Below are 13,704 nucleotides of genomic sequence, written 5' to 3' on the forward strand. Positions count from 1 at the left end.
GAAAATTACTTTACCAATGTCAGTAACAAGGCTGCTGGTATGTGGACAGTATTCTGTTGCTATTTCCCTCAACAAAAAGAAAAGGAGTAGCCAGAGATAGGACAGAGCAAAGGGTGAAGCTCATTAGTGAAGAGTCTGATTCAATAGACATAATGTTATGTCAGTGAAAGCTAATTCCCTTAAGACCTGGAGTAGCACCAGGCTGAGAGGCTGGGATATTTTAGCTCTTGCCCAGTGAGTAGAAAAGTGAACGGAGAAGAAGGACTCTCTCCCATCCTGTCCGGTGACTCACTTGTATTTGAAATGGGGGGAGAGTAGAGAACAGGAGAACGTTCCACGCAGACTGGTCACTTTGCCAAATTCTGCTCTTGTTGTGGGTTGCCCTGGTGCTGTTTGTATTTCGATGTTAATTCTACTTCCTCAAGAGAGGCTTCCCCCAACGAGGAGTAGGTCACACACTCATGCGATCTCATCATATACTCGGGTGATCTCACCAAACTTTCTCCCCCTTCTGACTGGTCAAATAAAGGCTAGAGCGGGATGATTGGCCAATGGAAGGGAAAGGCGGGATGGGAGGTCTCGGCGAGCAGAGGAAGAGGAGATGAATGGAAGACGGAGTGGAACCACGTGGCCTGGAGAAGTCACAAGTAACAAGGGGCCTCGCAGCTGGGGAATAAATCAATAGAGTGATAGATATGCCCAATTTAGATATATACCTTATAAAAAATAACCGTGTTGCATGTCTGTTTTATATGGGCTTATTGGGGTAATAAGTTACCGCAGCATGCTCTAAGACAGAGGAGTTTAATCTCCAGACTGGCCTTCCTCAGTGTGTGGGTGGGTTTTTGAATGGTGTTGTCACTGTGTTACTATTGGTTAATTCTTTACTAGGCATGCAGAGTGTTCACTAGGAGCATTAAAAAACAAACAAACAAACAAACAAACAAGAACAAAAACCCGAAAACCTAGCATAGCATATGGTCTAATAAAGACAGCAATGGATGAGGAGAATGACTCCAAGACAGAACACACAGAACCTGACATAGAAAAATAGTAATAGATATTAATAGATGTTAATTTTTATAATAATAATGCTATTATTATTTCAATGCATTGTCACTTGGAGCCTCATACATGAAAATGGCTATCTGGGCTGGGGACATAGCTCAGTAGATTGCTTGCATGTGTGAGTACACACACACACACACATACACACACACACACATACACACACACACACCCCAACACACCATGCATACACACATATCTTATTCACTTTTACTTTCCAGGATCATAGAAAGAAGAAATAAAAATCCAGTGGTGGCCCATGCCTGTAGTCATGGCAATTGGGAGACAGAGAGAGGGGGAATCATAGTTGCAGGTTAGCCTGGCTACATAATGAGACCCTGTCTCAAAAGGATAAAAGAGCAAGTGATTTGGAAAATTTAAAGTGAAAATGGAAGGTGACACACTGTCACGTCCCTAATCCACTGAGCTGTGTTCTGACCACTTGTGTATGCCCCTAACATACTGAGTGGCTTTACCCTTACACTGAAGTAGATATAATCTATGCTAATATTAAATACCAACAAGCACTGGATGTCCCCCAGTTTGGTTTCCTAAAATCATAGCTTGGGTTCCCGCACTGTGAACTCCCTGTAGGCCTTGCTAGGTCCGTCATCGTCTTGATGAACATGGCCTGGTGACAGCCCAGGACACAGGGCCCTAGGGAGACAGCAAGTCAAAGGTTACCTGTAGGTTGTATCAACACTCAGGTTGGCTGCTGCTAGCTCTGATGGAGGCATCCATGCTGGCAATGTGCTCCCAGCAACCCACTTTGTCCATTCAAATAGGCCTGGCTCGACCCGAATCTTCAAGTGATTGTCTTGTTGTAAACCTTAGGGAGGAAGTAAAATTAAGATGAGGCGAGTCCCACCATATTGTCAACGGGAAAACGAACCGCAGGATAAACTGATGTAAAACAGGACCAGGATATACCATGCAAGCCTTCAAAAGGGGGAAGAAATTGTAAGTCCTACTGCTACAATGTCTCTGAGCCACATTGATGATGAGCAGGTCAGGATAACCCTAACGGTGTAGCAGTGGCATCCATGCTATGGCAGCAACCAGTGGCTCTCTAATTGGGCTTCTTAAGATCCACTAAACAAGAGGGAAACCATGCCTGATACCAGAAGCCTAGCTAAGTACTCAGGGCTAGCGAAATTATGGATCTTGGAGGACAGAACCAACAATTTAATCAACAATTTATTAAACCAGCACATTCCTCAACCACATACGAGAGATCTGTCCTTATACCCACAGATAAGTGTGTCCTCACCCTTCACCATGGACACTTCTCTTTGCACCAGATGGAGACTATTACAGAAAACCACAACCAATCAATTGCAGAGTTGTGGAGCCCAGCCCCAATGGACACATCTACAAACACTCCCACACCTAAGGCTCAGGGAACATTGGGAAAGAGGAACCAGAAAGATTGGAGGAAACTGAGGATCTGGGAGTTTGCTACAGATTGTGTCTCCTAGGAATATGAGAAGCCACACCCATGACGCTTCGCACACATGACTGCCTAAAGATGAGGCTGAACAAGGACGAAACCAATATGAGGGTGGAGGGGCATGGAGGAGGACCACGAGGCCTCAACCCTACACAAGGAATTCTGGGTAACTGGGGAATGCTCAGAGTGGGAGTGGTGGTCTTCTCCAGGGAAAAGCATGTTGTTTGGCTGTCCAATACTAAACGCTCAGTCCCGAAAACACGCAGGGCAGCAGGGAGAGGTGTGGGGACAGTTTGGGAGGAACTAATGAAAGGGGTAATGATGTCATTATACTACCATCTCAAAAAATGTTTTAAAATTACAAGGCAGTTATTCAATTCTTACTGGACTCAATGACTTACATAAGTCGGAAGCACACAGGTTTGGATAAGGTTTGTAAATGTTGTGTTTTACAGTGTTACTTAATATGTAAGTTGTACAGCTATGCATAAAGCATGTGTTGAAAAAATAAAATAAAATTTCTGTTTTACCAACATGTGCATCTATTACTCTGGCTGCACCTCTTCCTTGTATGCTGGCTGTTACCTGATTTAAGGGAAACTCTACCTTCCACCAGCCATTACTCAATTTGTCCAAGCCTTTGACTCTCTTTTTGCCTTTCGAGACAAAAGTCTTGCTGCAGACCCTAGGCCTGCCACAAGTTCTTAATCCTCCTGTCTCAGCTTCCTCTGGAGTGCTGGGACTACCGGTGTGCACCACCACGCCCAGTTCATTTCTGTGTTACAACTCTTCTGTCTATAGTAAATTCCACGATTTCCTACAAAACAAAGCCTCACACTCAGCACTTCCAGCTACTCTCTTGGCACTGACTACTGTGCAGTAGCTTACACTCTACTTGAACATCACATCCAGTACTCGTTTTGCTGATCTGGGAACCAGATGTTGAGCATTTACATGGGACAGTGTTCAAGTTCTGTTTTATCATCATGTGACTCCTTCAGAGTATACATTTTTCCTTTATATTTGCTTAACTCTCTTGGCATTGCATTTAGTCTGGTTTCTCTGTGTGCAATTAACATACAGATGACTCCATACTGAGAGGAAGATTTCCTTAAGGTTGAAGAACCGAGGACTCGAGTGTTGTGTCCAATGCCTTGCTGGCTTCTTTATTTCTGGCTCATTTGTTTGTCTGGCCAGTCTTCCTTCCAATGGGGTGAGAAGGGAGATTGCCCCAGTGCAAATGCTCATGGATTTCAGCATGAAAGTTGAGTGCTTTTACAGCAATGGAACTTTGAAAACCTTCCAGTTTGTAGGGCATGGTAGTGTGTACCTTTAATCCCAGCACGTGGGAGGTAGAGGCAGATGGATTTCTGTGAGTGTCAAGCCAATATGGTCTACACAGAGAGCTCCAGACCAACCAAAGCTACACAGTGAGACCATGTCTCAAAAAATGAATGAATGAATGAGTGAGTGAATGAATGAATGAACGAAAATGAATGAATACATAAGTCTTCCCAATTAACCGAATAAACTAAGGTGGTGATGGTGTAGAACACCCAACTGTTCGGCTACTACTGAAAACATCTGAAAGCGGGGCAAGATGGCCCCACTGCTTAAACACAAAAGGGATCCTCTCGGTAAAAGATGTAAATATTCTGTACAGCCACAATCCATCCAAGACAGCATGAAGTCCTTAAGGAAAAATGAGTAATATTTCCCTTTCTCTGGATTATACTGTCAGGAGTGTGACCTTTGTGCAAGGTCATCATCACCTTGTAAAAGAAGCCTCCATAAAAGTTCCAGATTTCGGTGAGCTATGGTGGCTCAAGCCTATAATATAACCCTAGCTTTCAGGAGGCTGAGGCAGGAGGATTGCTGTAGGTTCGAGGGTAACCTAGGTTACACCTCACCTTGACACCCTGTCTCAAAAACAAACAAACAAACAAACAAACAAACAAAAAACAAAGCAAACTTTCCATTTTTTTTTAATTCTTTTTTTCGGAGCTGGGGATCGAACCCAGGGCCTTGCGCTTCCTAGGCAAGCGCTCTACCACTGAGCTAAATCCCCAACCCCCAAACTTTCCATTTTTGAAGCTCCATGACTCTGCAGTAACTGACGGGAAGTGGAGGGGTGGACCACGTGGCCTCTACCCCGCCAGGAGTCTTACCTTTCAATATATTATGTGCGGTCTGAACGCAGCGTAGGGATGGTGAGCAATAAACGTGGTCAATGACGGTGTTACTTTCTAACAAGGCTTCACCTGCCGAGCAAATCATCAGAGAATCAGCGTGATGGGTTCACCTCAATGGAACGGTGCCAAGCAGACCCATAATCCTCCCTTTCCCAGTAGGAGCTCACAGAGAGCCTAGTATCAGTCGGACCCTTCATTAGCGCTTCCATGGAGAGGGTGGAGCAACACGCCTCTTCTTGCAGCCTCCTTTTCTTCTTTCTGGGGCCAGCATGCAGCAAAATGCCCTGTTAGGGGAGGTCTACCAACAGGATAAGGCTCTGACCTCTACAAGGGAGATGCTAAACAACCCCACCCCCTCAGCTCTGTGTTACCAGGGAGATGACTGATACTGTAACAGTCAGACATTGCTACAATTCCAGTCTGCTAACCCACAGTCCAAACCCAACAGCCAACACTCTAACACTTCAATGCTTCCTCCTGTGGTTCACTTCTTTTCTCTACAAAGTAAACTTTAAGTATCCCCATGTGCTGTCAATGTCTTCTGTCTTGACAGCCCCTTCTCTCAACCTGTGCTCTAGAAAGAAGAGCTCCCATCCCCTGTACTGTTAACGTTATTTATTTTTATGTATTTATTAGTGGGGAGGGGAGGAGAAGGGAAGAGGGGAGAGAGCATGAGCGCATATGGAGGTCAGAAGTCAACTTTATGGAATTAGTTCCCTCCTTCCACGTTTACGTAGGTTCTGGGGATTGAATTCAGGTCACAAGGCTTTTGTTGTAAGCACCTTTACTCATTGACTATGTCTTGCACGGATCTCTCGATGCTACGTCTGACCTGTGTGATTTTGGTAATTGTCCTCTACACTAAGGACCCCTCCCCCTCCCCCTCTGTTCCTTCTTCACTCAGATGACTCCAACTCGAGGCCCCAGCTCCCCCTGCCTCTTAATCGTCTCTTCTTCTTCTTCTTCTTCTTCTTCTTCTTCTTCTTCTTCTTCTTCTTCTTCTTCTTCTTCTTCTTCTTCTTCTTCTCCTTCTTCTTCTTCTTTTTCTTCTTCTTCTTCCTCCTCCTCCTCTTCTTCTTCTTCCTCTTCCTCCTCTTCCTCTTCCTCTTCCTCTTCCTCTTCTTCTTCTTCTTCTTCTTCCTCCGCTTCTTCCTCTTCTTCCTCTTCTTCCTCCTCTTCTTCCTCTTCCTCTTCCTCTTCTTCTTCTTCTTCTTCTTCCTCCGCTTCTTCCTCTTCTTCCTCTTCTTCCTCCTCTTCTTCCTCTTCCACTTCCTCTTCTTCTTCTTCTCCTCCTCCTCTTCTTCTTCTTTCTCCTCCCTTCCTCCCTCTCTCATTGCTTTGTTCTACCCTTTTTCTTTCTTTCTTCAATATTCTCCTCACCCTCTGTGCAGAGTTTGCTATTCAGTCAGCCTTGTAGTCTGATCGTCATCCACAACACACACATGTGTTTCCATGTAACTTTGTCCTGGGGTCTCTGTTATCTAGTCCACGGACTTGCCCAAAGCAAATGACCAGTAAGTGCACATTAAATGACTGAAGAGTGCAAGGCATGGTTTCTGTACAACCAGTACAGAAAAATACTTCAGATTCAAAATGTCACTGGGCCTCTGCAAATTCAGCAATGCCCCTGCACTGCTTCCTTACCCTCCCATCTTCTTACACCATGCTGACAGATGCTGCTGTCCTGAGCTAACAGCTGATACATCTACTACACCAGTAAGTAAACCAAGCCTAACTTTCTTTCTCTCATTCCTCAGCAGCGGCCACATCTGCAACCAGCAGGGGCCTACCTGTAATCCCAGCCCTCAGAAGGCTGAGCCAGGAACATCTGATGTTCTAGGCCAGCCTAAGGTCCTGTCTCAAACATCCAACCAAACAAACAAAAAGGAAAGTCCCTCCAAGTGCGTTTGCACACCCGTGTTGGGGGTCTGTTGAGGGAGCCAGGAGATGCTACACCATCACAGAGAGCCCTTACCCACTAGTCTTGCTTGCATACACCCAAACACAGTGATTGGAGCATCTTTCTCGTAATCCCGGAAACTGCCGCTCCGCTGAGGTAAGCTGTGAGGCATGTTCAGGTTGGTGCGTATGTAGCGGCCTAGGGGAAGAAGATCAAATAAAAGCTATATAGACTTCTTGTTTACTTGAAACTTTCTTCAGTGGTCCCGACCCCTCCTCCTTCTTGGTCAAAGACACTGAATCAAACTATCTGAAGCCAGTGGGAAATACCGAATCTGACACCTTTTCTTCAGAAGATTGACTTACAACCCGCTACCATGTGCTGATGACAGAAACGGGGGGATTTCTCAGTAAATATAACAACTAGACAAAGGCAGGGCTCCTATTCTTAAGATGCTACTCAAGGGGGAAACTGAACTGGATGGGCCCACGAAGATTTAAGTCAGGAATTCTGGCCACAGAATCAGTTCATGTGTCTGAACTGTTTGGCTGTATGAACATGGGCCAGACACAGCTACTCTTTGCTCCCTGATACCTCAGTTTATAGAATGGGGACAAGAATGCAGATCTCTCCCCTAAGAGTTGAAACAATCAAGAAGAACTTAAGACTTAGATTCCAGGAATTTTCTAACTACGTCAAAATGACCCATTGTACATAAAAAGTAGCTTGACAGTGCCCCCTAGAGGCCGCGACAGGTATGCATTGCTGTGTAGGCCACCAACCACCAGCAGTCCTCCCTAGAACCAGGAGTTGCATCCCAAGAGCCCCACTAGATGCCTGAAAGCATAGGCAGACTATGTTTTTACCCACACAGACACCCCTATGATAACATTTAACTTGTAAGTCAGCCACAGTAATGAGGAACAGTAAAATGATACACCGTAAAGTTACATAGATGGCTTGCACAAAACATCTTATTGTATTATACTCCAGCTTCTTATGAAAGGATACTGTATCTGTGTGATCAAGTGGGGAGAGGCAAACGATACTGTGATACTCTGACAGTAGATCTGAAAACCAACGAGTAGGTGGGGAGCATTTATACTGTGGAAACACTGGAGAAAGGGATGGTGACCTGGGTGGGACACAGTTGAGGAGCCTGAGATTTTATCACGTGACCCAGAATGGCGGGATTACAATATAACCCATACACACTGCTTGTGTGCTGGCTAATTTTACTTCATCTGAGGGGAGGAAACTCCACGTAAGAGAACGCCTCTAACCAGCAGTGTAGACAAGCCTGTAGAGCATTTCCTAATTACCGATTGATGTGGGAGGGCCCTTCCCACTGTGCGTGGCACCATCCCTGGGCGGAGGTCCTGACTTTTGTAAGAAAACAGGCTGAGCAAGCCAGTAAGCAGTTCCTCTCCATGGCTTCTGCACTACCTCCTGCCTCTAGGGTCCTGCCCTGTTTGAGTCCCTGCCCTGTTTGAGTCCCTGCCCTGGGCTCAATGATGGAGCTGTAAGATTAATTAACCCCTTCCTCCCCAACTTGCTTTTTGGTCATGGTGTTTTGTGGCAGCAATAGAGACCCTGAGACAGCTCATTTTGGACTTTCCCACTTACTAGGCTTAGACCGTTAATGGTTAACTGTGGGTAAGCGAAACGACAGAGAGTCAGAGCGGATAAACGGAGAGACTCACCTTTGGCATCGAAACATTGGGATAGCCAGTACTTCCCAAACACAACGTCCATCCTCTCCCCGTGCCGACAGACAAAGAGGCATCGCTTCTGGGGCCCAGGCTGGCTGTTGACTCTCAGGGGCTACAGAGGACGTAAGGCCAAGAGTAAGGAGACTCGAGGCATCACAGATGGCCCCGTGTGCCTGCCCAGAGAGCCGAACTCAAGGAAAACTCCTGACGATCTCCCTGACAGCCATGACGTTAGTCTGGCCTGCGTGTGAAGTGAGACTCATCCCCCAGACCTCACAAGTTACTCTCGGGCTCCCATGAGGTATCTGTGGGTGCTCTGAAGTATGAGGGATTATGTAAAACCTATGCTCTTTGCTTCCCTTTACCGCAACAGGAGTGTTACATAAGGTACAGTTCACGGGTCAAGCCAGCCGTTAATGTAGAGACAGACACCTAGAGAGACAGCCGTTTCCTCCAAAGAGATGCATCATCAGCTCTTTCCAGGAGGGAGGAATGTTACCGTCACACACGTGTCTGCCTTGTGCCTATTTTACTTTCAGCCTTCTGCTTTGCGTGCTCTTTTTATCTACAATTGCACTATTTGTTACTCATGTGCCTGCAGTGCTCACAGAATTAACAGTTATAAGGCAGCATGTGGGGGCCTGGGAATTGAACTCAGGACCTCCAGAAGAACAGTCAGTGCTCTCAACTGCTGAGCCACCTCTGTAGCCAGACTTTGCATATTCTAATCATCACGTGTGCTGCGATCTGGGCTGCATACATGTTGGCATATGCATTCCATCCATTCGTTGGAATTGGCATTCCAGAATGGTCCTGGGGGTTCGGGGTATGGGGGGGTACCGCTCGCTGCGCTACATATGGTGACTCAGACAAGTTGAGCCAAGTACTGGTTTCCACAGCTGCTAGTGGAAGTGCATGGATGTCTCCACGTCCTTCTTGCTGATGCGCCGGATCGTCCCAGTTGCCTCAGGTTGCTGGGTCATGGCGGGCCAACACTCTTCCATTGGCTTCCTGTTGCTTTGCCAGGGCTAATGTGTGGATTGGCACTGGGAACTATGCCACCTGCTCTTCTGATGTTGCTTAATGCAAACCCTGGGCTCCAGACAAAGCTCACCCCCCCTTTCAATCCTTCATATGTTGAAATTTCAGTTTGTCTCAGTTCTGCTTGATGACTCCTACTCCCTTCTCCAGCCTGTCCCCAAAATGTCACCAGTATACTGAATTCTCACTATGCCAAGGGAATTGCATGGCTGGAGAGGTGGCTCAGCGGTTAAGAGCACTGACTGCTCTTCCAGAGGTCCTGAGTTCAATTCCCATCACTATGCTAAGAACCTCACTCTACTAATCCAAGTAGAAAGAGAGACGGCCTCTTCTTTGGGATGCCCTTGCTTCCAAGCTCAAATTCACACGGCAATATCTACAGTTAGTACCGCATACCTATCTCTTCGTAGTTTTGGATTGTTGTGTCTTTTTTTTTTTTTTTTTTTTTTGGTTCTTTTTTTCGGAGCTGGGGATTGAACCCAGGGCCTTGCGCTTCCTAGGCAAGCGCTCTACCACTGAGCTAAATCCCCAACCCCTTGTTGTGTCTTTATGATCTTGTGCACTCCCCTCTCATTAGAGATCCTTTGGAAGAAGCAGGGTCAACGCTGAGGATGGTCCTCAAAGCATCCCGATTGGCTGGATGGTAGTGGCATTTGCCTTTAATCTCAGTACTCGGGAGGCAGAGGCAGGAGGATATCTAAGTTAGAGGCCAGCCCGGTCTACCAAGTGAGTTCCAGGACAGGCAGGACTATACAAAGAAACCCTGTCTCGAAAAGCAAAGCAAAACAAACAAAACCATCAGGATTAGATTCAGGGATGTGACCCCCATGGTTGGCCTTACCTGCATGGGCTGACAAATGATAGTGAGGGGTGTAGTCTCCCCAAGTCCTTGATCCTCATACTGCCGCCTCTCTAACGCCCCATCGCCAAATGCGAGTGCGCTGGATGATACCGTATTCAAGATAGAACAGGAACTGCAGAGGGGAGGAAAGGGTTAAGTGCTCCGGACAGGAGTCAACAGTTGCTCCCGCAGGAGTATGGGAATTAGCCCAAAGGACCGTCTGGTCATGCGTGTTTGGGGATTTAAGTAGGAAGCACCCCATCCCCAGGCAAGAACATGTTGTTGTTTTTTCACTGAAGTCTCACGCCGTTAATAAACAAGGGCAGACAGTTCTCAGAGCTGAGAACAGATGCACCCGTGCCTGTGGGCAGGGATGGGGTCCAGTGATTCTAGGCTTATTAGAACGCTGCACGCGGGGTTGGCAGCAGAGACATGTTAAAGAATAATGAGGTATCAATTATGTAGCACTGTTCCAGCTCTTTCTGTCGCTGCTGCGGGGAAATAAACAGTTCCCGTCGCCTTTAATCTTTCCAGTGGCTATTTCCATCTGAGGAATGCGAGTGGAAATGTGTTCCCAGCACTGCCTTGCCTGTGGCCCTGAGGTTCTCAGGAGCATGACCCTTATCCTTTAACCCGGACCTTGTCAGTCTCCTGCACTGTACTGGCCTTCATGGCAACGCCAAGCAGATGATTAGAGCCTGGGTTATTTCAGAGGATCTGACGCTTGCTGGATGTTTGGAGCTGTGAACCAAGAAAACTGATTTCTGACTATGCCACTGTAACTGCCGGGGCCAGGAGGGGATCGGGCCTGGAGCAGAGCTAGGCAAATATTCCACCCTGCAATCCACACACACAGAAGACTTTCCCAGCCCTTCATGTAATGAGAGCCACTATTTAAATATGGTTGTTGGGCAGCACTAACAAAGATCTCCTGGGTCACTGGGCAGTCTCAAAGGGAAGTATTTGAATCTTTACTTTCTTGCTCTCGGAAAGGCCCAGTGTGCCCTACCAAGTCTGCGTTTTTACATCTCTAGACCCGACAATCTGGGCAAGTGAACAAGGACCCACTCTGCAGTCAATATCCACCTTTAACACTGTATGCTTATTACAACTTTCCTTTTGAACGTTTTCATCTTTTCTAAAATCAGTAAGCCAACTGGTTTTTAAAAAAGAAATTACCCACAGCCAGTTTTGTTGACACATACTCAGTGTACACAGTACTGAGTTTCATGAGGCCGTTGCTATGCAAGTACTCTGGTGTTGGGCGAGGTGACACAGTTAATACTCTGGTAGGCAGAACTCTGTGTGTGAAGTCAGCCTGCTTTACACTGTGAGTTCCAGGACGGCCAGGACTACACAGAGACCCCTGTCTGGTGGTTGGGGAAGGGGAGGGGGACACAGATACCTTTTTCCAAAATAGTTCACAATGTACGTTGGTCACATTTTCTCCCTTTACTCCCTCTGCCCTCACATGCCTCTCCCATTAGTCCCTATAGTGGTTGGAATATGTTTGGCCCAGGGAGTGGCACTATTTGGAGGTGTGTCACGGTGGGTGTGGACTTTAAGACCCTCATCCTGGCTGTCTGGAAGTCAGTCTTCTAGCAGTCTTCAGACGAAGGTGTAGAACTCTCAGGTCCTCCTGCACCATGCCTGCCTGGATGCTGCCACACTCCCTCCTTAATAAGACTGAACCTCTGAACTTGTAAACAACCCCAATTAAATGTTGTCCTTATAAGAGCTGCCTTGGTCATGGTGTCTGTTCACAGCAGTAAAACCCTAACTGAGACAGTCCCCAACCTCCTTTAAACAGTTTCACTTCTACATCCATGTCACGTGTACATCTGTATGTACACGTGTGTGCTTTTATGTACCTACATAAAATTTATGACTGGCAAGAGAAAAAAGTATTTGTCTCCCTGAGTCTGACTTAGGTCACTTATGACATTTTTTTTTTGTTTTTGCTAATTCAAATTCCACTGCATATATTCACCACGTGTTCTTTACTCGTTCCTCCGCTTACATCTAGTTCGTGACTTAGCTACTGTGAACAGCCCTTTAATAAACATCACTGTATGTCGCCTTCAGGTCCTGCGGGTAAATACGGTCGAGTGGCGCGGTCAGGTCAGAGGTCAGGAGTTGCTTGGGTTTTGGTTTGCTTTTTTCTTCTCAATAAACCATATGGTTTTATTACTATGGACACGTTTGTCCCTGTGTTCTCTCTACAAATGATAGGCTGATTTTAGCTTTCATCTGAGACAGGGTTTCATAGAGTCTAGCCTGGCTTCCGACTCCCCATACAGCCAAGGCTGGCTTCAGACACCTGGTCACCCTGTGCCCACTTCCTGAGTGTTGGGATAATGGGTGTGTGCCACCCCATGGAGTCTCTATGATACTGAAGATCAAACCCAGAGCTTCTGGCATGCATGCTCGGCAAGCACTCTGCCAGGGAGCTCTGTCCTCAGCCTGACTACATATTCAGGCAGAGGTGTCAGACCCTGGAAAAGAGATCTGCAGCCCTGTGCACATCAGATGCACCAGGAGCCCCTGTGCTGTGACCTGCTCCTCGTAGATCATTGTTCAGAGCCTATGAGGTAGAACCAGGAGCCTGTAGCTCAAGAGAGCCGTGTCTCTTTAGTATGATATGCAGCCTAATTAAACCTGTTATGGGTAAATTTAAGTAACTGTAGCCCAAGGAAAGCTGAGCCACTCACACCCAGCTAATAGACCAGCTGTTCTCCTTTATTTTAAGCAGAGAACCTCCCGAATGGCACACGACCGAAGGAACTTTGGTTTTCCTGTCTGGCTCATCAAAGCTCCGGGCCTCCAATGTCTAGCTGTCTGGAATCATGCTGATATCTCCCATGCCCACGTCTGTCAGTTCTTTATTGTATCACAGCTGGGAAGAAAATGATGGGGCCTTTCCTCTCTCCAGTTCCCTTGGTGAGGGGAAATGGCAGCTTCCTTCCCATCTTCAATGACACTAGAATCAAAAGGCCCGGCTCCCCCTGAGTGGCCTGGGGGGAAATGTCAGACCAGGGTGGAGAAGAAGTGGGCCTGACATGGAGATCTCCTTCTCAGGGAGCAGGAAAACTCAGGCTCCTGCCTAGAACATGCTAGGCCTGTGTGACGGTCAGCAGGTCACCCTACTCTAGAGGACAAGGGGTCAGCATCACCCAGAAGGGACTTAGGGACACTCAGAAACAAATGACCACCAGGAAGAGCGGTGAGAAAGAAACCATTTTCCTAGGTATTCAGAAGACAACGGAGCACTGGGTGGGGAGAGGCATAAAAGCCAACTGTCCTCCTATGTCCCTGTACACTGTCTGAACCCTCTCTAGAACTTTCCTCGGAGCTGGTCAGCATCAAGCCAGACAGCTCCCGTGTCTCCCCATGACTGCCCACCTTTGGTTAGGCACGAGAAGGCTTCTCTCACAGTGGGCCTGAGCTATGCCTCTGTGTGTCATTCCTACCTCTGGGACTAAGGAGTAATGTTTAGCTCA

General features: G+C 47.0%; 1 protein-coding gene across 3 annotated transcripts in view; it reads right to left on the minus strand.

Moving 5' to 3' along the window:
- The window catches only part of Ubash3b (ubiquitin associated and SH3 domain containing, B), a 147,525-nt gene that overhangs the window by 10,424 nt on the left and 123,397 nt on the right, over positions 1–13,704 (minus strand). For all 3 annotated transcript variants that reach the window (XM_006242848.5, XM_039081414.2, NM_001191792.1), the window contains exons 7-11: positions 10,205–10,337; positions 8,314–8,434; positions 6,686–6,808; positions 4,687–4,779; positions 1,753–1,897 (exon numbers count right to left, since the gene is read on the minus strand). In XM_006242848.5, the coding sequence (XP_006242910.1) occupies positions 1,753–1,897; positions 4,687–4,779; positions 6,686–6,808; positions 8,314–8,434; positions 10,205–10,337 (615 nt within the window). The remainder of the gene's footprint in view (positions 1–1,752; positions 1,898–4,686; positions 4,780–6,685; positions 6,809–8,313; positions 8,435–10,204; positions 10,338–13,704) is intronic.

The sequence above is a fragment of the Rattus norvegicus genome, chromosome 8 (assembly GCF_036323735.1).
Source record: "Rattus norvegicus strain BN/NHsdMcwi chromosome 8, GRCr8, whole genome shotgun sequence".
Lineage (NCBI taxonomy): Eukaryota > Metazoa > Chordata > Mammalia > Rodentia > Muridae > Rattus > Rattus norvegicus.